Source organism: Rhinolophus ferrumequinum, chromosome 21 (genome assembly GCF_004115265.2).
Source record: "Rhinolophus ferrumequinum isolate MPI-CBG mRhiFer1 chromosome 21, mRhiFer1_v1.p, whole genome shotgun sequence".
Taxonomy (NCBI): domain Eukaryota; kingdom Metazoa; phylum Chordata; class Mammalia; order Chiroptera; family Rhinolophidae; genus Rhinolophus; species Rhinolophus ferrumequinum.
Window position 1 is genome coordinate 3,008,126 of NC_046304.1, and position 22,459 is coordinate 3,030,584.

The window sequence follows — 22,459 nt, forward strand, 5'->3', positions numbered from 1 at the left end:
CCAAAAGTTCCACTGTGCCATGTTGCGTTCCTCTTAGGAAAGATTCATGTTCCTCTGACATTAAGGAGCAATATCTTAAGATTTATAAAAGAAAAGGTTAGGTAATAACCTATGGCCTATATTTTTCTTCCCTCTAAATATGTGCAAACTGGCCCAACAGATTTATGTAGGGACTCCATCCAGGCAGATAACAGAGTTGATTAAGTTGACTGTTGGCAAAGGCACCCTCTAGGTTCTGATCAATGCAGGGAATTTGCCTTCCTATATTTCTTCAACTCTGAGTAACCTTTGCATTTATTTCCAGGTTATCAATGTCACTGGTATCTCAGTGGGATTTGGCTTATCTTCCGCTTGTGACACCCTCATGTCTCAGGTAAATGGATGCCCCGGGTCACTCTCACAGTGACCCTGGATATCTCTCTCGAGTGTAGTTGGAAGAATCCCACTGGCAGGTAGAGTCGTGTGCACAAAGGGAGAAAATCAACAGCAAATCTTGCAGCATTTTGTCAGCTATCAATTTCAGTTCTTGCCTGCTTTCTTAGAAATGTCGCTGGATGTCTTTCAGGCTTGTGGAATAGTATTTATCTGCATGACTGCCTTATACTACATTTTGACCAAATACGGGACATTTTCATAAAAGTCTCTTCTATCACTTTCCACACCATTGAGTTTGGTATATTCCCATGGTTCTCAAACTTTAGTGTGCATCAGAGTCACCTGGGAGCTTGTTTAAACACAGGTTGGTGGGCCCCGTCCAGGGGCATGCTGGTAAATGCTGAACAACCAGGTCTTGGGTGGGAGAGTGTTATGTAAAATTTCCTAAGGCTGAGAGATGAAAAAAAGAGGTTGACAACTCCATCATTACATCAAGTGTTTATTAAGGGAACATACAAAGGAAGGACATCTTGGGCAGTGGCAAGACGACATAGATATCCTCCATATCACATAGCAGGCATTAAGGGATTATATAAGACAGGGCAGGATGGATAGGGATATTAGGGTATGACTCACCCCAGGTAAGGGGAAAACGCCTTACATGCTTGCCCAAGGCAGTACAATGGCCTGTTCTAGGAACCAGCACAAACCAGCATTCTATGGAGCATGGGGAAGGGGTCAATCAGATAGTCTCTGAGGGGATTTAGGGGAAACAGTTTCTTATTTGTCCCAGATCTAGTTGGTGGGTCAGGCAGCAGTGACATCATGGAGTAGTCTCTTCTCTATATTTTACCCCTTGTGACCTGCTCTCACCATCTCACGTGCCCCCTTTCACAAGGTACCATGAGTGATCAGTGAGGGGCTTCATTAGCAGGGAGGTAGCTTGCTTAGTCGTCAAGTGAGCACGTTAGGAACATAATCCACAGCAACAATATAGACACATGCAAGAAAAAGAAAAAGTTAAAAGAAGGAATCCAACTGTTAGTAACAATTTTTTCCATGATGTCCCTCGGGATCTGAACCAGTATGCTAGGTCACCTAGAGTTGGGGTGGGTCACTTAGGGCACTTACTTGAGTTTTCATGTGTTAACAAAGAAATATTAGCAGATTCATCTGGTATAAAACACAGAGCATTTAGTTTGGGTGCCTCCCCACATCCACCTCCACCCTCCCACCCCCTACCCCCTGTAACTACTGGATGCCACAGGAACAGCAGAAGTCTAAGGTCAGAAAGACAAATATTTAGTAGGGACTTGAATTTGGAGGTCTTCTCCTTGTATGAGAATTACACTTGTACCTTGGTCTTTGAATGTTAATATGGCCCCAGCCTTGGGAACCTGGCCAGGCTGTGTAAACCATACATGTTGGCCAGGGGAGGCGGTGCTCTCTGGTGTAAGGAGCTGAATAGGAGGGGGAATATGGCAGACCAGGACCCCTATAATAGCCCCTCTTTCAATGGTGCATGTATCAGTCCACATATAGTGTGTCTCCATGGGTCCCAAAAGCATTATGATGACAGGGTCCCACAGGAGACTGAGCAGTTTCTTCCCATCCTGGGACATGAAGTAACCGACCCATCTGGCAGAACATCCCATTGCAGATTCCAGTCAATGATCCCTGGGCACTAGGGTGTCCATTTTTCCAGTGTACCCAATCTGTAGTGTCTACTGATGGGTCAGTTGCTAAGGTGGGTATTTTTGCCAAGGCATCTGCTTCCTGATTACCTGGAGGTGTGGATGCCTATGGGCAGGGACATGGAAAACAAGACCTGTCTCTGGCTTTTGCAACTGAGCTGAATATCTTTCCACATCTCTTGTCCCCATAAAGGTTTGCTCATGATCACTCACCCCTCTGTCTCCCACTGTCCAAGCCACAGAGCCAATCCTTTTAGTAGATTGACACAACTGTCAGTACACAGGGTCAGTGGCCAAGGTTCATGCATGATTACCAACCACACCGCTCTTAACTCAGTTCATTGGCTGCTGTGATTTGTTCCTGTCTCCATTCAGATAGTGTCAGTGGATGGCTGAATGGCAGACCATCCAGGTAGACATACTGCCCTAGTTGGGCAATCCATTTCATAAAGGTTAAAAAGGAAAATATTGACACGTCCCAAGCCACCAGCCCATGGCATATAGGGCTATTGGAATAGCCTTGAGAGAGCACTTGGAAGGTATATCCCAAGTGGGAAACACATTTTCTAAGTTTCTTTGTTACTGTGAGGGCATTAGTCTTGCAGTAGGGGTAAGCTTCAACCCATTCAGAAAACACACACACAGCAACGAGAACATATTGATAACCCATACAACGTAAGTGGCAGTGGAATGAAGTCCAGCTTAAAGGCACTATGATATATGAAGGAATGCAAAAAAACAAAAAGTGGGGTTTGCCAGGGAGTAGAGAAGAACCAAGCAGCTGTCTTGGATTTCCCATGGCTCTGACTACTCATTTAATTTGCAGCCATTGTTTACCTATCTTAATTTCTCTTATTCAGGAGCAGACTGTTGCCATGTTGGCAAAAACCTGGCAATGAGGGGTCATTATTGCAGAAATAGAATGGACTTCATCCACATATGCCACAATCTGATATTCAGGTTTAGTTCTTTTAGGTGCGTCTCAATTTTGATGACAGACATCTTATGTTAGGACATCTCAGGATTCTCTAGAATTTCACACAATTTCTGGAACTCTTATAACATATACAAATACAAAATAAAGGAGGCTCACTGTCATTTTTTTGACAATGTTTCCCTTGTAATTTCAACACATCAAATAAGCCTAATTAATGTAATATTTCTCTTTTATAAGGAGAGAAAACAAATCTTTTGAGGTATTCCAGGGGCCCTCCAGAATACCCCCAAGCCATTTCAATGAAAAGACTAATTTTGTGTCAGCTTACTCTTGATATTTAAATTAATGTACTTGAATGATTCAGCGTGACCACACAAAATTTCTTTTCTCAACATTACTTTTCACAAACCTTCTATAATTTTCATTTTTTTTACATTCATATTTTGTCCTGTTTTTCCTCTTTCCCATTCTTAAACAACCAGCCTCACTTTAGGACAAAATTACTTTCCTTTCCCTCAAAAATATATTTCCGTATCTTATACCTTCTTTAACTGAAAACATATATTATTTTCCTTTCATTTAATTAGCATTCTTAACCTCTAGATAGCTCAAAGACATCTCTGTTCTACTTAAGCTGAGAAACTTAAACTAGGTTGTATTTATTAAATATTAATCTTAGATCACATGAATTTGAAAACCATTTGGGTTAGTTTCTATGTTTCTGAGAATTTTAGAGTAGTTAATCCTTACAAATGCTTGATTGTTTTTTAAGCCAATTAAACATAGCTCATTTACAAATTAGCAATACTATCATAGGTAGAAAATGCCCCACATCTACAACACATATGTATAGACACATATGAATATATAAACAGACACAAACAGAGACCTGGTGACCTCCACAAAATAAGAGGGATCTATCTGTTCAAAGGACCTTTCCTTCCTCCCACCTTTATCATACAGTCCCATACTAAGTTGTGAACATTCTAATATCTTTTTCTAGTTTCAGTTCATCTTCCAATTTTCTAACTCTGGCTTCTGCCTCCAGCTGGGTGTTGGTGGCCAGCCAAACTGCCCATAAGAGGGGCCAGGCCACAGTTGCAGTCATGTGCTTTCCTTCCTTGCCACAGTGTGTAATGTGCATTTCTTCAAACAAAAGCACAAGATCAGCTGGCATTTTCAGGGCATCCCCGTACTCATATGACAGTCCACACGAATCCAGCAATGGGCCACTACTTCCCACATGAAGATCACAGCCAACCCGGGATTTCCCCTATGGATGCCTTTTTCCCAAGGCCCATTTCTTGGGTCTCCTGGCTGGCTCGCCAATTATTACATGTAAAATTTCTCAGGGCTGTGAGGCCAAAGAAAGAGGCTGACAACTCCATAATTGTATCAAGTTTATTAAGGGAACTTACAAAAGAGGCGCATTTTGGGCAATAGCAAGACGACATGGCAGTGTCGTCACACCACATGACAGTTACTAAGAAGTTATATAGGACAGGGCAGGATAGATAGGAATACTGGGGTATAACCCACCCCAGATAAGGGGAAAATGCCCTGCATGCTTCCCTGGGGCATAAGGGAGGGGTCAATCAGACAGTCTTTGAGGGGATATTCAGGATGTGATCTCTTTCTAACCAGGATCTAGCTGGCAGGTCAGGCAGCAGTCAGGCAATGATCACATCATGGCATAGTTTCTCCTCCACAGGAAGGGAAACACTCTGACTTGTACTGTTGACTGATTCCAATGGTATAAGTAACTCCCTCTGTAGCTTATTTCAAGCTACCACACATGTCATTAAACAGGGACCTGGGAAGAGATGTGCTCAGTTTGGCTTTGGTAAACCAATAGCAGCTGGCTCCAGCATGCCACTGGCCCTACCCCCCAGACTTTCTGCTTAGTAGGTCTGGGGTGATATTGCATTTCTGACAAGTTTCCAGGTGATGCAACCCTGACTATACATTAGAATCACATGAGCGCTTTTAAAAATTATTGATATTTGTGTACTGCCCTGGACTAGTTAAATCCAGACTATCTTTAGCGGGACTCTACCATTAGTGTTTTAAAATTGTTTCCAGGTGATTCTAATGGACAGCCAAGTTTAAGAACTACTAACACCCAAAGAATGTGGCAAGTCTCTAGGGCGATTTGTCTCTTCAAGAGGAACAATTTGTGGGAGTAGTGGGGTGCCATTTCTGTGCTAATGGGTTTGTTTTGACTGTGTATACCCAGACCTATGGTAGCCCCAACAAGAAGTACATGGGGGTCATCCTGCAGAGGAGCTTGCTGGTGCTGCTTCTCTGCTGCTTCCCCTGCTGGGCGCTCTTCCTCAACACTGAGCAGATCCTGCTGCTTTTTAAGCAGGACCCAGATGTGTCCAGGTAAGACGGGCCATGCCACGATGAGATTGGGTCCATCCCAGCAGAAGATGCTTCCATCCAGGTTCAGCCTCTGGGAATTACAAAGGCCAGGGACAAGACCACACACCAAGAGGGGGTTAAACCTACCTCAGCTGACTTCTACCAGGCCTTAGAGCTTTCCTCACCTGGCACCTAAGACCTAGACTTTCTCCTGGTTTGGGTGACTGCAAGGGTAAATAGTGTTGAGTGAAATAGGATTTGCAAACATCCTCCATGTGAGATTGTTGTTTGTGGTGTTTATTCATGGTTTTGTGATTATTGACCCTGGTTGATCTAAAAACCACCTCTGTGCTTTTAAAACCCATCCCTGCTTAGTCCTTTTTCCCTCCCAGCATTCTGTTTTAAATGGTCTGGGATGCAGCCTAGGCATCAGTGTCTTTGAAATGTCCCCTAGATGATTCTAATGTGCCACCAGGTTTGAGACCCGCTGGTTTAGTTGATAAAGACTTATTTTAAAAAGTCGTTGTCAAAAGCAGCTTTGAACCCAGGGGACATTTGGCAATGTCAAGAGACATTTTTATTATCAGAACTGGCACTACTCGTAGAAGCCAGGGATGCTACAAACCATTTTAGGACACAGGATAGCTCCTCACAGCAGAGAATTATCCAGGTATTGTGCCAAGTTTGAAAAAATCCTGTCTTAGACTTAAAGACTTGGAGGAACAAAGAGAGATAATTTGAATTATAAGATGGCAAGCTCTATTGTAAATTTTCACATTTGATCCAGCAGTTTAAACCCATTAATTTAGAAAGAGCCACGAATGTGAAAAGCAGTTACAGTTGATTTATCCTGCCTTCCTTTCCCTTGAAATGAAGACCTCCATCACTTTTTTTTTCTTTTCATTGTATAGGCTTACCCATACCTATGTCATGATCTTCATTCCAGCTCTTCCTGTAAGTTTTCAAGGGTTAAGAGGTTCCTTTCTTGAGGTTCACTGGTGAAAGGCAGTTGAGATACCCTTGACCTCAATGGATTTCCACATGTGATGTTGGCTCATTTAGGGAAGTGCAGTTTTAATTATGCCCATGAAGGATGCAAAGCTTCGTCCCTCAAGAAACACTAAGGTTAAGGCAACTCCAGTAGACCATTGCCCTCAGCTCATATAGCTAGAGGGACCTCTAGGATCATCCATGGGGAGGACTTCAGACTTTTTTTGTATAAGGGTAAATTCTTCCCCATCTCAGAACACCTGAGGACCTCACTCTGAACCTTTAGACATTTTTTGTTTGCTGAATGTGATCACACAGAACTGCAGTGTGTGTTAATGATTGACACAGTCATACATGGTCAATGAACAATCTAAGCTAATTTTATTCAGTTGGACAGAGTAGCTGTATAGTTATACACCGCTTAATGATGTTTTGGTCAATTATGGAACAGACCACATATAAGATGGTTGCTCCATAAGATTATAATGGAGCTCGTGGGGGAGGAACAAACTTTCCTCTACTTTCAAGGTTCTTCTGGCTGGGCTAATAATCAAATAGATATAAGACAGATTAGCAAGAGAAAATAACCAAATTTCATACACACACATGTATGGGAACCCCACATACTTGAGAGTCAGAGAGACCCTACATATGGGAGAGGTTCAGAGACAGAAAGGGAGATCTAGGTATATAAGACATCCTGAGCTAGGGATGAGGTAATGCACCTTGGGGGTTCAAAGGGTCATTGCAGGGTGACAAGAAGAGCAGATGTTTAGTAAATAAAAGTTCTCTGCCATATAGGTGGGTCAAAAAAGTTCACCGATAATCTTTTATTAAGGACAAGGCCCCTAATTCAAGTTTTCTTAAAGGGAGGGGCAGAAGTTTCTCTTGAGCCTGAGGCTAAAATTGCCTTTAGCTTGAAACAATCTGCATATCACAGAGACACATCTTTGTATGGTTGTTCTAAACCCCCACAGTTCCCTCCCCTGAAACTTCCCTGGAAATTTCACATTCCAGAAGTTGGGTTGGTAGATAGTTCTATACCTCATTAAACCAGTCTCAGTTTTGTGAAAAGTTTGGTTCAGTTAAACAGTTGTGTCTCATTTCAGGAGGCAGTGATGCAGGTGGGCTCCCAAAGTTAAGCCTATGGTGCAAGCAAGCACTCAGGTATTTAGTAAGGAGGCATCTCTATGGAAACAAAAGAAAAACAAAGGTTAATCATTGCAGCAGATTATAATCTCAATTTCTGAGTTCTGAAGGCAGGCAGTCAAGAAGATTTCTAGATGTCTGTCTCAAGTCATCTTCAGGTGGCGTGAAGGCAGGCAATAACAGTACGGTAGATTCTCCTGGTCCGCAGTTTGAATGTGTCTGGTGATCTCTCTGCAGCAGATACAAAGATTGTCCATAGATGATCTGCTGTGGTGATTTCTCTGATGTCACATCAAGTTGTCCCACTGTAGCTTGCATGACCTTGGGAAAAGGACAATTTCAATGATTCCAAGTCAATGGGTGGGAAAATTAAAGTGTTAGTTCAGAGTGTTGCAGCCAAATACTTAAGAAAACTAGAAAAATTCAGGATCCAGTCCAGTTTATACGTAGAAAATAAAAGAATTCAAAAGACAATGAACAGCACTAGAATCTAATATCCACAAAATATATTATAGCTTCTATTGAATGTAATTTTCTCTCTAAAATCACCCTCATTTTTACCAAAGATATCCAAATTAAGACTAATTTATTTGTAAAATAAGTCTAGTTTTAATAAACTTGTCCTGATTACTTGTATAAGCTCAGCAAAAATAGTAATTACCCACTTTTAAATCTACTTTGCTGGAATTTTTCATAAGGAATCTTCAGATAGAACTTTGAAAGACCAAGAAGCCAAGTCACATATACCATCAGACTTTGCCTGCAATACCTATAGATTTGGGGTTAATTGCTTTCTTCTTGAGGTTCCCAACATATCCTGAGGTTCTTTCTTTGCATTTCCCAGGAAAGCAACCTTTGTTCCTAACCTTTAAAGACTGCTGTGAACCACATAAGAAAGGTACCAGGTTGTTTTTCCAAGGGGATTTTATTGGCTTCCAAAGTCCATCTTAATTCCTTAAAGCTTTCTGGTCATGTCTAAGTCCATGCATGTCTTTGTCTAACATGACATTCCAGTCAAACCTTGGTGATAAAACCAGTTTCTAATTATGTCCTGTTATAAAGAGGACAAATTCTTATTGAATTTATGCAAACAAATATATTGCCATGAAAATAAAAATACCCACTCACTGAGTTTCCAAATTCTGGAGGAATCAGGTACAGAGAAAAAGTTAAATGTTTCAGTTCTGTTTACAGGGGTGTAATTTACCAAACTGCTGTAAATTAGCTTCAGAGAAAGAAAAAGAATTCCTTATATCTGGAAAACCAAATATTTTTAAAATGAACAATATTTCAAATAAAAAGTCATAAAATTGTAACCCTTTTCATCAGTTCATTCAGTTCTGTGGAATTAAACTAGTTCTGCATGAATCCAGTTTTTCGATTAGTTCCCTCAACTTTGCCTGATAATTAAGGCTGATAGGGTCAGTGATAATTCCAAGAAATTTGCAAGGCTGTCCACCAAGGTTCATATAATTTGTTCAGTGAAGTGGGTGCCTCAATCATTAGAAATTGTAGAAGGTAAACCCCAAGTGGGAAACACATTTTCTAGCAGTTTCTTTGTCACTGTGAGGACATCAGCCTTGTGGCAGAGGAAAGCTTCAAACCATCCAGAAAACACATCAACAACAAGAACATATTGATAACCCATACTAAGTAGCAGTCAAATGAAGTCCAGCTTAAATGCACTAGGAAGGATGAAGGAATACAAACAACAACAACAACAAAATGCCAGGGAGCCTGAAAGAAACAAGCAGCCTTTTGGGGTTTCCCATAGCCCTGACGACTCATTTAATTCACAGCCATTGTTTACCCATCTTAATTTCTCTGATTCAGAAGCAGACTGCTGCTATGTTACAAGAGTATCAGGATGGCAAAAGTCTGGCAATGAGGGGTCATTTTTGCAATAACAGAATGGACTTCATCCATATGTGCCACAATCGGATATTCAGGTTCAGTCATTTTAGCGTGTCCTTAAATTTTAATAACAGACATCTTATGTCAGGACATCTCAGATTTCCAGCAATATATTTCTGGAAATATATTTCCCACATATATTCCCACATATATATTTCTGGAACATTTATAACATATATAAATACAAAAGAAAGATAGCTAAATGTTATTTTTTATTTGACAATGTTTCCCATGTAATTTCAACACACCAAAAATAAGCCTAATTAGTTTAATATTTCTCTTCGGTAAGGAAAGAAAACTAACCTTTTGAGGTGTTCCAAAGGCCCTTCTGAAATACCTCAAAGTTATTCTCAGGTCAAGTGTTTATAATTTAAATTTTTGGAAGTTTGTCAAAATATATCAAGAGGTTTAGATATTTGGCTAAATAGGATCATATGCCATTATGAAGCAATACTTAATTATCCATTTAACCAAAGTGAAAATAGAAGCTTTTAAACAAAAATACAGAATTTTACACAATTATTAGCAAAACTTAGTTCTTAGTAATGAGGAAATTCAGTTTTCTTAAGTAATCAAAGACCTGGTAAAGGCAACATAAAACATAGAAAATTATTTTGAAAAAAACACAGAATCTTTGCTGTCTAAGTAGAAAACTTTTTCACAATATCAGTAGCAGACCAAAAATGCTTTTAGAAGGAAGAGAAAATCAAACTCTAATTTTGCATCACCTTACTTTTGGTATTTATATTTATTTACTTGATTAAATTTATTTCAATCTTATTCAGCTTGACCTCACATTAAATTTTCTTTTTCTCAAGATTCCTTTCTCACAAATATCCTACAGCTTTTCTTTTACATTCAGATTTTTGTCTGTTTTTCCTCTTTCCCATTCTGCAATAATCAGCCTTACTGTAGCACAAAATGAATTTTTTTTCCTTCAAAAATATGTCTCCATATCTCTTACCTTTTCATTTTAAACCAAAACAGCTCCTGTTTTCCTTGCACACATAGTTGTTTTCCCTATTATTTATAATTTCTGTAGCTTTAATTATATATATTAGATTCTTGACCTTTAAAGACCTTAATTTCCAGTGAAAACTAATAAGCAATTGTGAACTGTTATATTAGTATTATTTAGATAGATATACTTATGAACATATTTAATCATTTCTATATTTCCTCATAGCACAAAAAATTTTTTAATGTGGCATAAGACATTTTTACGAATAGACCCAAATATCTTTAGTTTCTCTATAAGAAGCAAAAAGTACATAAACCTATGTTCAGTAATTAATATTTCATTATTTTATCTTATTTGGAAATGGTCTAGACATTCAATGAGTATCGGTTTTTTAATTTAGCTATCAAAACTTTAAAGTTTCAAGTTACCAAAGAGATTTAGAAAACCATTTAAATACATATACAAAATAATTATTGCTAAAGAATTAACCTAAAAGAAACTTTTTATCCCATTCACATTTATTTTACTTGCCCCAGCAATTAAATTTAGATTGCTTATGAAAATTTCATCATACCAAGTTATTTTTCTTGCAGACAAATTTTTCAACAGAGATAACATGAACTTATTTGATTAAAGAACCCAGGTAGAATAAAAATATTATTTAATGCTGATGATTCTAAAGATATGCCTATATAACCAAACCAAACACAAACCATCTTTAATATCAAATATTTTCCCAGATCACGTGATACTGAATAGCATTTGGGTTAGTTTCCGTTGTATTTTTGAGAATTCTCATATGAGAACTTGTTTGTTGAAGCCAATTTAATATTGTAAATTAGCAATACCATTCAGTGATAGAAATATACCATATCTAGAACAAACATAGGCAGATATAGGCAGTGATCTCATAGCTTTCATTTTAAAATGCTAGCTTTTGTGTCCCAGGTACAATGCAAAACTCAGAGAAAAAAAACTGGATCCAAATTATGTTTCTAGCAGATGGACTAAGTTAAGATTTTGCTCAGATCACCAAAGTTTTGCATGCTGTAAGAATTCCTTTAAAGCCAGTTTGAAATTAATTTGTAATCAATCAAAAAATGCATTCCATTGTTTCCAAGAGGTCTGAGATCCTCTCCTTCAAGGGTAGACTTGTGAAAAAACACAAACAACAGAAAATGCAAAGTGAGTGTGCACAATAAAGTTGGAAATTTCAAAATGTAAAAAGAGTGGCTTCAGAACACCTGAATTTAAAACAGCAGATTTTCTTAGAGGAAGATGGCTTTGGGATGGATCCTGAGCACGAGACATGTCTGGAGACGAAGATGGGGGAGGAGAAGACACAGTCTTAGATGTCATTTGACTTCTTACTCCAAGTCAGTAAACAAAGCATACACAAAACAAGATTGACAAACAAATAACACACAAGTAAGATAGTAAATTGAGTACTCTCCCAACCAAAACTTAGACACAATTAGCTTCCAATTTGGCCAAACTTCTAATTAAAAAGTTATTAAATCTTTTCAAATATCTTCAAGTTTCAGCTGGGACAAACAGTAAATATTTCTGGCAGTATTAAACAATTCCATGGACCTAAGAGGACGCAAAGGTCACTATCTTCTGTAGTTTTTACCTCTGATAGACAAAAGAAAGAACTGCCAGTTACCCAATGAGACACAATGTCTATTTTCCACAATACAAACAGTTAAAAGAGATATAATCAATTAAAGCTGATGTAACTTTAAAATAAAGCCTGTTTAAGCATTGCAATTTTCAATCATTACATTTCCATATTCTTTTTTTAAAAAACCACAATTACTTTTTTCTTTTTTTTTAAGATTTTTTTTATTGGGGAAGGGGAACAGGACTTTATTGGGGAAACAGTGTGTACTTCCAGGACTGTTGTTTTTTTCCAAGTCAAGTTGTTGTCCTTTCAATCTTAGTTGTGGAGGGTGCCATTCAGTTTCAAGTTGTTGTCCTTTCAGTCTTAGTTGTGGAGGGCGCAGCTCAGCTCCAGGTCCAGTTGCCGTTGCTAGTTGCAGGGGGAGCAGCCCACCATCCCTTTCGGGACTCAAGGAGTTGAACCGGCAACCTTGTGGTTGAGAGCCCACTGGCCCATGTGGGAATCGAACCGGCAGCCTTTGGAGTTAGGAGCACGGAGCTCTAACGCCTGGGCCACCAGGCTGGCCCTCCATATTCTTTTAATCTAATTGTAGCCTGAGTCAGGGCTTTACCAATGGGTTTTGGTATCACAGTTAATGAATTCCAATATCAAAGAGTCCTGGAAATTTCTCTTTCCTATCTCCTGACCATTTTACTCTTGAGTAAAAAGGCTTTGGGTCCCCAGCAAGGGGTCAAGCCAAGGACCCTGGCCTTGTTATGAATCTTTACTTGACTTAACTGGCTAACTGTTGTTACGCCAGATGATTGCTGGAGTTTAGCCCACCTTTCTGTCAGGTCTCATTGGAATCGCTTCCTTCCCGTCTTTTAAATTTCTCCACACTGGGGTAAAGAGAGCAGTCTTGTTTGGAGCCCTTTAATTTTGGGGAAACAATGGAGGGTCAATTTAGCCCATTCAAACTTTGGTAGTGCTATATTAAAACCTTTGTTTTAACCCCATCAGTGTATGTTTTATTGATCATTTATTACATATATAATATTGTATATATTAACATATATTAACATATATAATATTATAATATGTATATCATATTATGCACACACACACACACACACACACACACACAGTGCCAAAAAATGTATACACATTGTAAGAAAGGAAAACGGTATTAAAATTGTAATAATATATACTGATAACAAAAGATGAATACAAGTCATGTGTATATATTTTTTGGCACTCCCAGATATGTGTGTGTGTGTCTGTGTGTGTGTGTGTGTGTGTGTGTGTGTGTGTGTGTGTTTAATGATCTAAAAATTTCCACCCTGCAGGGAGGAGTCCTGTAACTCTCCTTTCTCTTTGTCCACTGTTATTTATTTAAAAAAAAAAATTGATATCTCTTTTTGTTTATTTGATTTGGAAGCTCTTGCTTTTTAAATGCACTTCTAAATGATCTAATCTAATTGGAACATTCCTCATAATTGCCATTATAATTTTGGTTTATAATTTCCTTGAGGGCTGGCAGCAGTTTGGTAGGACCCCAGCTGTAAATGGAGTTTAGCCCACCTTTCTGTCTGGCCATATTTTAGAGCTTCCAACCTGACAGTTACCAAACCGAGTTCTTAGGACATAAAAAATTTAGGTTGTCTTTCAGTGAGATTTTGCCATTCTGTTTCTTTCACTTTTCTTCTTAAGTGAAGGACAATTGTACTTCCAATGTCCTAATAGATATTTTTAACAATATCTGCAAATGTCTGAAGGCAAATATGAGGGGGTCTGAGTGGTCCTTGATTTTTGTTTTAATTTCTGTCCTTCCATCTTAATAAGGGAATCTTAATGACTAGCTATTATAACAATATGAGAGCTCTCTGAAAAAACTTCTTTCTCTCCAGTTTAGAAGTTTTCTTCCAATTAAAAGGATCCATCATCTGGCCTTGATGAGTTGGATCTTAATAGAGACTCAAAACAATACTAGGGATGCAAGCGGCATCCCCAAAGGAGAGTGGAAAAAAGATGCAGCCCTCACAAGAAAGTTCACTCCCAGATTTAGCCTAAGAAAGATGAGGAGCTCTGTCTTTAAACAGCTGTTCCAAAACACAGGGAATCAACTGCTTTTCCCCCTTAAACAGAATACGTTTTAAGATTCCCTAACTTTGGATCCACAGCCTATTTGGTTGCCTGCCAGATGCATAAGCATCCTCCAGCTGTCACACATAATAGACCATATCTGAGAAGAACAGGATAGGCATACCAAACTCCCTTGAGAGCTTTTCCTGGCAGGACAGAGAGCAAGGTGCACTTTGGCAAGTGTACCTTCTGGATGGTGGAAGCCAGAGACAAAATATTCTCACTACCATAAGGCCAAGCTCTTAGGACATTAAAAAAACATGAAAAGAAAGAAACCAGACAGAGACAAAGAAAAACAAAACCCATGAGTACTCATACCACGTAACCAAGAGTCGCTAGTCCAAGAAACTGGTTTCACAAATATTTTCTCCTATCAATCTAAATTCAGAAGAGAGAAAAAGATTCTTACCACTTTCACTTCCACCAGATCCTGCAGACAGAGATATACGGGTATGCTGACATGAAAAGAATCCTTACATTCTGTCAGCCTGTGTCAGATACCCCAGGATATCCTCATCTGCAACAGCCTCATGGGGAAGTGGGGGTTTCAGCCAGTGAGTTTATCCTGCTCACAGTGCCAACTATGGGGGAGGAACAAATTTTTCTCTACCCTCAAGGTTCTTCTGGCTGGTCTAATAATCAAATAGACATGAGACAGATTAGAAAGAGAAAATAACCAAATTTAATACATATGCATGGATGGGAACCCTACATACATGAGAGTCAGAGAGATCCCACATGAGGGAGAGGTTCAGAGACAGAAAGGGGGATCTAGGTATATAAGACATTCTGAGCCAGGGATGAGGTAAGCTGCTTTGGAGACCTCAAAGGGTCATTGCAGGATGACAAGAAGAGCAGACGTTTAATAAATAAAAGTTTTCTCTGCCATATAGGTGGGTCAAAAATGTTATCACTGATAATCTTTTATTAAGGGCAAGGCACCTAATTAAAATTCTTCCAGGTAGTTATAGGGAGGGGCAGAAGTTTCTCTTAAGCCTGATGCTAAGTTGCCTTTAGCTCAAAACAATCTGCATACCACTGTGGCACATCTTGGGGTGGCTCATTCTGAACCCCCACAAGCTGAAAAATTCCTGTCATCTAGTGAAGTTGTAATTGTCCTAATGTTGTAGCACAACACATTACACAAATACCATTGTGTTACAATTGTCCACAGTATTCAGTACAGTAACATGCTGTACAGGTTTGTAGCCTAGGAGCTGTAGGGGAACAGAATTTGTCACCCCCAAATATCTCTTTGGCATAAGGGCTATTTTAGGTTGGTTAATTTTAAGAAACAGCAGATAAGGGAGAATCTCTGACAACCAAGTAGAAGTTACTCTCCGTAAAAACTACTTACATTTGTAAGTGAAAGCTCCATTTGTAAGGGTGTCTTCCTGGCATGTCAGGTAGAGGGGGAATGACCTTATCTCCAGAAACTCTTATCAGTGCAGAAGACAAGGACTTAAATCTGCACAACTTGATTGTGCTTTTCCTGGTGACCTCTCATAACTGACTCCTCCACCCCCACCATCTTCTTTTGTCTTCAGCTGAAGATGGTGGGTTCAGCCAATTTGGTGAGTCACTCCTGGGTCTCTCCCAGGTATACAGGTGGTATACATGCTATTAAACTTTTGTTTGTTTTTCTCCTGTGAATCTGTCTTTTATTACAGGGATGTCTCAGCCGAGAACCCAGAAGGATTAGAGGAAGAATTATTTTTCCTCCCATACAGAACAATAGGCTACATCATAGAGCCTAGTTGTGTAATGGGCCACACCATCTAGGTTTATATATGTGCACTCTGATGTTTGCAGAAGAATGAAATTATCTAAGGAAGCATTTCTGAGAATGTATCTCTTTCATTAAGCGGTGCATGACTATTAGTTTGCTAGGGCTGCCATAACAAAATACCACAGATTGGGTGGCTTAAACAACAGAAATCTATTTTCTCACAATTCTGGAAGTCAGAATTCCAAGATCAAGGTGTCACAGGGTTGGTTTTCTCTGAGGCTTTTCTTCTTGACCTGCACACAGACGCCCTCTTGCTGCCTCTTCACATGGTCACCCCTGTGTGCATGCATCTTTTGTGTCTCATCTTCTTATAAGGACACTAGTCCAATTGCATTAGGACCCAACTTAATGGCCTCATATTAACCTAATTCCATATTTAAAGACTTCATCTCCAGCTACAATCACATTGGGGGTTAGGGCTTCACCATATGAACTGGTGGGGGGCACAATTCAGCCCTTAAAAGTAGCCATCTGCCCCCATAATTGGTAGTGTGGTCTTTAATTTGTCTTGAGACTTTAAAAACCTTAATGTTGTTTAATTATTCCACCAAATAGTACTAACCTAGTCTATAAAAGGAGGCATTCCCTAGAGTTTGCCTAGGGGCTTCCTTTACAGCCCAGGACCCCACTACCACCACCACCAAGAGTCCTTGCCATGCACCCAAGAAAATCGCACTCCTAGACCCCGGGGATGCTTAGATCATGTTCATTCATAAAAGAGATGTTTGGGACACTCAGCCTTAGACACCCCTTGTCCTCCCTCCTCTTTCCCCCTACCCCCATCCCGACTCAGATGATACACCTCTGTGGCTCCTTGGGGGAGCAGAGGGCAGCCAAGCTAAGGACAGTGGCTCTTAGCTTCCTCTGGGTGGACAGGCCAAAATGTTAACATTTATTTCTCTTGTTCTCTTATAGGCAACCTTTCTTTATACACTACAAGTTAAATATTTGCTCACCCAGGTAATACAGACTTTCCTTTTTCTTTGTGGTCCTAATGGAAGTTTACACCTGTCAGAGATTGGGGACCCTGAAAATATTCAGGGATGTGGGAGGGCAGGGTGAGGAGCTTGTCTACCTGGAGCCAATGAAATACATTCCCCGTGTTGTACATGCAAGACTTTGGTGTGGAGAGGTGTGTTAAGTGATATCTAGCAAAGGACACATTATTACTGGCTTTGGAAATTTCTGATCTGATTCCTACTTGTAAATATTGTCATTGGCAGGATGGGGTTGGAGCCCTAGTATTCTTTGGCTTTGTGCTGTCACTGGCCCCCTGGAAGTAAGAGAGAGCCCGTCAGGCTCCAGGGAGACAAGCTCTCAGCTCTGTCTGAAAGGGCTTGTCTGAAAGGGTCCACTTTACTCAGTTGGGACATGAAAGCTCAAATTGTAAGAATACCTCATGTCAGTCAGAACCCTTCAGTGACTAAAAGCAATGGCCAAAGACTCAGGGCTGCTCTGGCTTGGTAGATATGGATTTATGATGCCAGAAGGTGAGGGATGTCAACTTCCTTCCAGATGAATCCAGGTAAAGGAGGGTACTGGGGAATGGGTCATGGCCATGTCAGCAGGTTCTCAGGGCCTAGGTAACAGTGGGGGAGGGAGAGGAGAGAAGGGAGGAAATTTCCGTCTATCTAATGTTCTTAAAATTAAGATATTACCCTACTAACAAGAGACAGTATTTCAAATCATTTTTAGTACCACAATTATGGACTTGAAATGTCTGTAAAGGAGTGAAAATCAGCATGTCTGAGCCCTAGGCTGTCTTCTTGAGTCTATAACCTTGTCTGAAGCTGTGTAGAAGCCTCAGCACAGTGTGAGGCCTTCCCTTGACTCTCAGTCTTCCAACAAACACGGAGTCTCCTAACATCAAGCTCTAACCTGATCTAGTGAGGAGAGTGGGTGTGAAACTACTCTCTCCAATACTCAGGTGGAAGGAAAGACCCCAAAGTAGGAGCCATGACCCTAGAGGGTGTGGGAGATACGCTTTAGGTTATGAAGGATTCCCAGAGGGTTCCCATGGCCGGAAGGAGAAGCAGGCATCACAGAGAAAGGGGACAGCAGGAGCCTGGTCATGGAGGGTGGGAATGCAGAGGCTGGGTTAGACCACAATGTGGGTGAAGGGACACAGTGAACCATAGAATTGGAGAGAGGGGCTGGCCCAGCATCAGTGCCTGCAGGGCTTTGCATATTCTCTGCTTTGGATTTTAGTTTATGAGAAACAAAGCTAACTGCCAGAGGAAGAGATAAGAGTTATGGACATCGTCCAAATGGAGGACATAATGATGGGATGGATCCTGTAGAATGAAATTACTTCAGGAGAGGAAGGAGTTGCATTTAACTAATTTCCACCTTGGAGGCCTGACCCATTCAAAATATAGGACACAAGAAAAGCAGCTAGTGCTTTGGAGGAAGTTAATACTATTGGAGAGGGTATAGGGTAGGAAAAGAACCAGACAAAACCTGGCAGAATGCTTAGACTTTTGAGGGGAGAGTGAGATGACTTTGAAAGAGAAGGTGACTCTATTGGCCTCCTTTTACCTTACGCCGAGGGAAGCTGTCTCCTTGTATATTTTTGGTTTCTCCCTGTATGTTCATGACTCCCACATTTATATCTCTAACCTCCAAACATTCTTTCCTGCTGCCTGTAGAAAGCAACGCATGGGGCACACATGACCTCCTCCTCGTCCCCCACAAGTCTGCTCCTCCACTTTCCTGCATTTTTTCTCAGTTAGTGGACATAACCACTTTCTTTCTTGGTAACCTATCCTTTGTACATCCCATTATCCATGACTCCATCTTTTCCTTCACTCCTATATCTGATTAGTCACTGGGTCCTACATGTCCTCCCTGCTCCTCTCCCTCCTCTGAGCCCCTGCCTAATTCACTTCTTATTCTTTTTCCTCTGTATTAATTCAGTAGGGTCTTACCTCATTTCCCTATTGCCAGTCTTTCCTTAGGTCAATTGCACATCACACTACTTCTTTTACCTTCTACCTGAAATTCAAATCTGATCATGTAACTCCCTTGCTAAAAACTAACCAGGGTTTCCTGATAAATAAGTGACCCACATAAGTGGTTGGCCAATACCCTTGTCCTAGCCCCTGAGCTCAAGACCACGAGACCACCAGAAACAAACCTGCAGTCCAGCAGTCGGGTTTATCAACCTATAGAATTAAGAGATCAGAGGGGCCTTGAGTTCTCACCAAACAAAGGGGGGAAGGTTATTATTATAAGATGCTGAAGGACGGGGTTCAGATGAAACCCAAAAGAAGTCACACTTCGGTAGGCTCAGAGCAAAGCAGGCTGTGAGTAAAGGGATCGACACCAGGTCGGTCGGCACTGTCTTCACCCAAGTCCTCTCTCCTTGGGAACTGCAAAGCTTAGATAGATGTCAAGTGCTGTGTCCAGGAGTTCATGTGGAGCTCTGCCTCTGTGTTGGAACTTGAGGCTACCTTTTTTGTATGGAAGTGACTTCAATGCTCCAGGCAAGAGTAGGAAGTTTTATTTTTACTGATATAATTTCAAACAGCAAGATTTCTTACAGTCTGTGATTTTAGAGAACCAAGTTTCTCAGAGAAAAAGAAATCAGTAGTTATTCAAAGAAGAGGTTGAGATGACACTACGGTTGGGAGAAATAGTGTTTCCCGCTAACTTCCCAGCTAGCTTTAACTATGTGTTATTCTATCCTGATACATAGCAGGACAGCTTTTTACTTCTTTAGTCCTATGTCATTTTACTCTCACGCCTTAAGTCTTAGTTTGAGATGGCAAATAAGACTGGATGTTTCTGCCCCTGCACTTATGAGCAGAGCCAGGTGTGATGGAGTCCATTCCACACTCTAGTAGCATAGCACTTTTTAGGTTAATTTTCCAAATTTCAATTTTGGTTGAGAAAGTGTACTTTCACCAACTGAACCATGTGGAAACTAACTTGTTTTTACTTTTTAATCCTTGCCGGACGTTGTACTCTTGTGGATGAGCCATTTCTCTTTTCTCTCTACTGCCTTCTCATCACCTGCCCATGTCTTTCCATGACAAAAACAATGCCCTTCATGCTTCAGAGAGGAGGAGGAATAGGAGGGGATGGGAGGGTGGGAAGGTAAGAGCAGCAAGGATGGGACATCCACAGCTAGGACCTCTGGCTTGCCTGTGACAGCTTGACATGCAGGCCACGTAGAACCTAATGTGTTTTTGGGTAGAAAGCGGCAGTCTTGTTCCACTGATCTCCAGCAGGGCATGGTCTTTCCTCATTTTAGGGAATCGTACTGCCCCAGATATTAACTGGAGTAGCAGCCAACCTTGTCAATGCCCTCATCAACTACCTGTTTCTCCATCAACTGCATCTTGGAGTGATGTGAGTCCAATCAATTCTTGGGCCAGGGAAAAGGAAAGACCTGCCTGTGGCTTTTCCAGCGGGGGTGGAAGAGAGTGAGACCTTTACCTGGTCATTGTGTCCATATGTTATCTCCTCCTTGGACCACTCTGGGAAACATGTTCGGGGATAGAGAGTAATACTGCTCTGGAAAGAAGATGACCTCAGGGCATGCTGCAGACGTCCCAGCCAGGGATGAGTGCTCACCTGCTATCTGAGGCTGGGAGAGGGTGGAGGACAGGCATTTGCCCTCACTGGCATCCTTCTTCCCAGGGGTTCAGCGCTGGCAAATGCAATTTCCCAGTTCTCCCTGGCTCTGCTCCTCTTTCTCTACATCCTCTGGAAGAAACTGCATCAAGCTACCTGGGAAGGTAAATGCTGCTTTTTATTTTCCAACTTGGACATGGGTTTTGTCTTGGGTTAAACTTGGTCTGATGGCTGGATGTGCTGTAAAATTGTCTGTGTCCCACCTGCAGGGTGGTCTCTTGAGTGCCTGCAGGACTGGGGCTCTTTCTTCCAGCTGGCCATCCCCAGCATGCTCATGCTGTGTATTGAGTGGTGGGCCTACGAGATCGGAAGCTTCCTGAGTGGTCAGTGCGGGACAGATGGTGATGGCTGGTAAAAGGATGGGGGCCTGGCCAGGAGCATGGCATCAGCTGTCTCTCTTCCCCAGGTATTCTCGGCATGGTGGAGTTGGGGGCCCAGTCCATCGTCTATGAACTGGCCGCTGTTGTGTTCATGGTGAGTGTCTGAGACGAGTCATGTGGAGGTGCTAGATGTGTCTCTTGAAAGAGTCCCAAGATGAGCATAGCTGTTCATAACATTCAGTTATAATTTGTGAAATGGTTCATGAAAGTAAAATTTCCTCCTAGAGCCTGGAGGGTCCTTTTGGTTTGGTGGGGTCTTCCTGTGAGCTGAATAGGGTTGGGGAGAAGCTCTAAATGACTTGTTCACTGCTAGTCCTCCATCCCCTAACAAATCTGAAAGATTTCATTTCATTGCCATACTTGCCAAATAGTTGTCACAACACAAATGACTTGGGGGCAGGGTGGGGGTACAAAGGATGATGGCGCTGGGTGTATGTCAACAAGGGCCAAGCTCCTTGTGTCTCACCAAGCTCTGCTCCTGCCTGGGTCTGATGCCTCTTAAAACTTGATGTGACCACTCCTAGGTTAGACATAAAATAATTGAAAACAAGGTCTCAAGCAGATATTTGTACCCCCATGGTCATAGCAGCATTATTTACAATAGTGAAAAGGTGGAAACAACCCAAGTGTCCATCCACGAATGAATGGATAAACAAAACGTGGTCTATCCATATGATGAAATATATTCAGCCTTGAAAAGGAAGGAAATTTTGATATGTTAGAGAAGAACCCCAGTTGTTAGCGCCTTTCCTTTGACTTTGTTTTACTGAAAACATCAACTGGAAATTCTGAGGGGCTTTCTTCTCTAGTAAGTGCCGCTTTATTATTATTTTTTTAAGAATACAAATAAAAGTGTATTGTACAAAATTAAGGCCTTCATATTTCATAGCTTGCTAAGGCTAAAGGAAGACTAGATAATTTTTAGAAAACTGCACAAAATTTCACTGTCACCTTCCCCCAACTTAGCAAGTGCCACTTTCGAAATATAAAATGAAAGATGGAATAGAAAGGGAGTATGTAATGTGGAAAGCGACTAAAGCTAGCGCATGCCCTTCGGCGTTGTTTGTAGTAGTAGTGCTTAGACACCCGCTCTCCAGATTACTTATGTTTTAAAAGTACATAGATACGCTTTTCTGGTTTTTTTTTTTTTTTTTTAAGAATCATTCTCTTGAGTACCTATGCATTTTTTGTTCTATTCTCAGTAGAATTTTTTACCTTATATTTGTTACTTCAATACTTTTTATATTTATATATAGTTTATATTTCAGTAAATTCAGTAGCTATATCTAACTCAAAATACTTAATGGTACATAGTATTCCATTGTATGCAGTATAATTTTGAGATCAATCTCCTGCTGTTGAGTAGTTAGTTTCCAATGTTTCAATATCTTTTTAAACTTTTTTTTATTATCATTAGTTTCAGGTGTACAAAACAGTGTAACAGTTAGACATTTATCATTTATATCCCTCACAAAGTGATAACCCCGCTTCCCCAATCTACTACCCCTCTGACATCACATACA

General features: G+C 40.7%; 1 protein-coding gene across 3 annotated transcripts in view; it reads left to right on the plus strand.

Moving 5' to 3' along the window:
* Positions 1–22,459, plus strand: part of SLC47A1 (solute carrier family 47 member 1) — a 52,433-nt gene that overhangs the window by 12,312 nt on the left and 17,662 nt on the right. The window contains exons 3-10 of one of the 3 annotated variants that reach the window (XM_033090042.1): positions 305–373; positions 5,243–5,391; positions 6,282–6,324; positions 16,834–16,878; positions 20,174–20,271; positions 20,563–20,660; positions 20,766–20,879; positions 20,963–21,030. In XM_033090042.1, the coding sequence (XP_032945933.1) occupies positions 305–373; positions 5,243–5,391; positions 6,282–6,324; positions 16,834–16,878; positions 20,174–20,271; positions 20,563–20,660; positions 20,766–20,879; positions 20,963–21,030 (684 nt within the window). The remainder of the gene's footprint in view (positions 1–304; positions 374–5,242; positions 5,392–6,281; positions 6,325–16,833; positions 16,879–20,173; positions 20,272–20,562; positions 20,661–20,765; positions 20,880–20,962; positions 21,031–22,459) is intronic. The other 2 variants (XM_033090044.1, XM_033090045.1) reach the window with 2 other exon arrangements.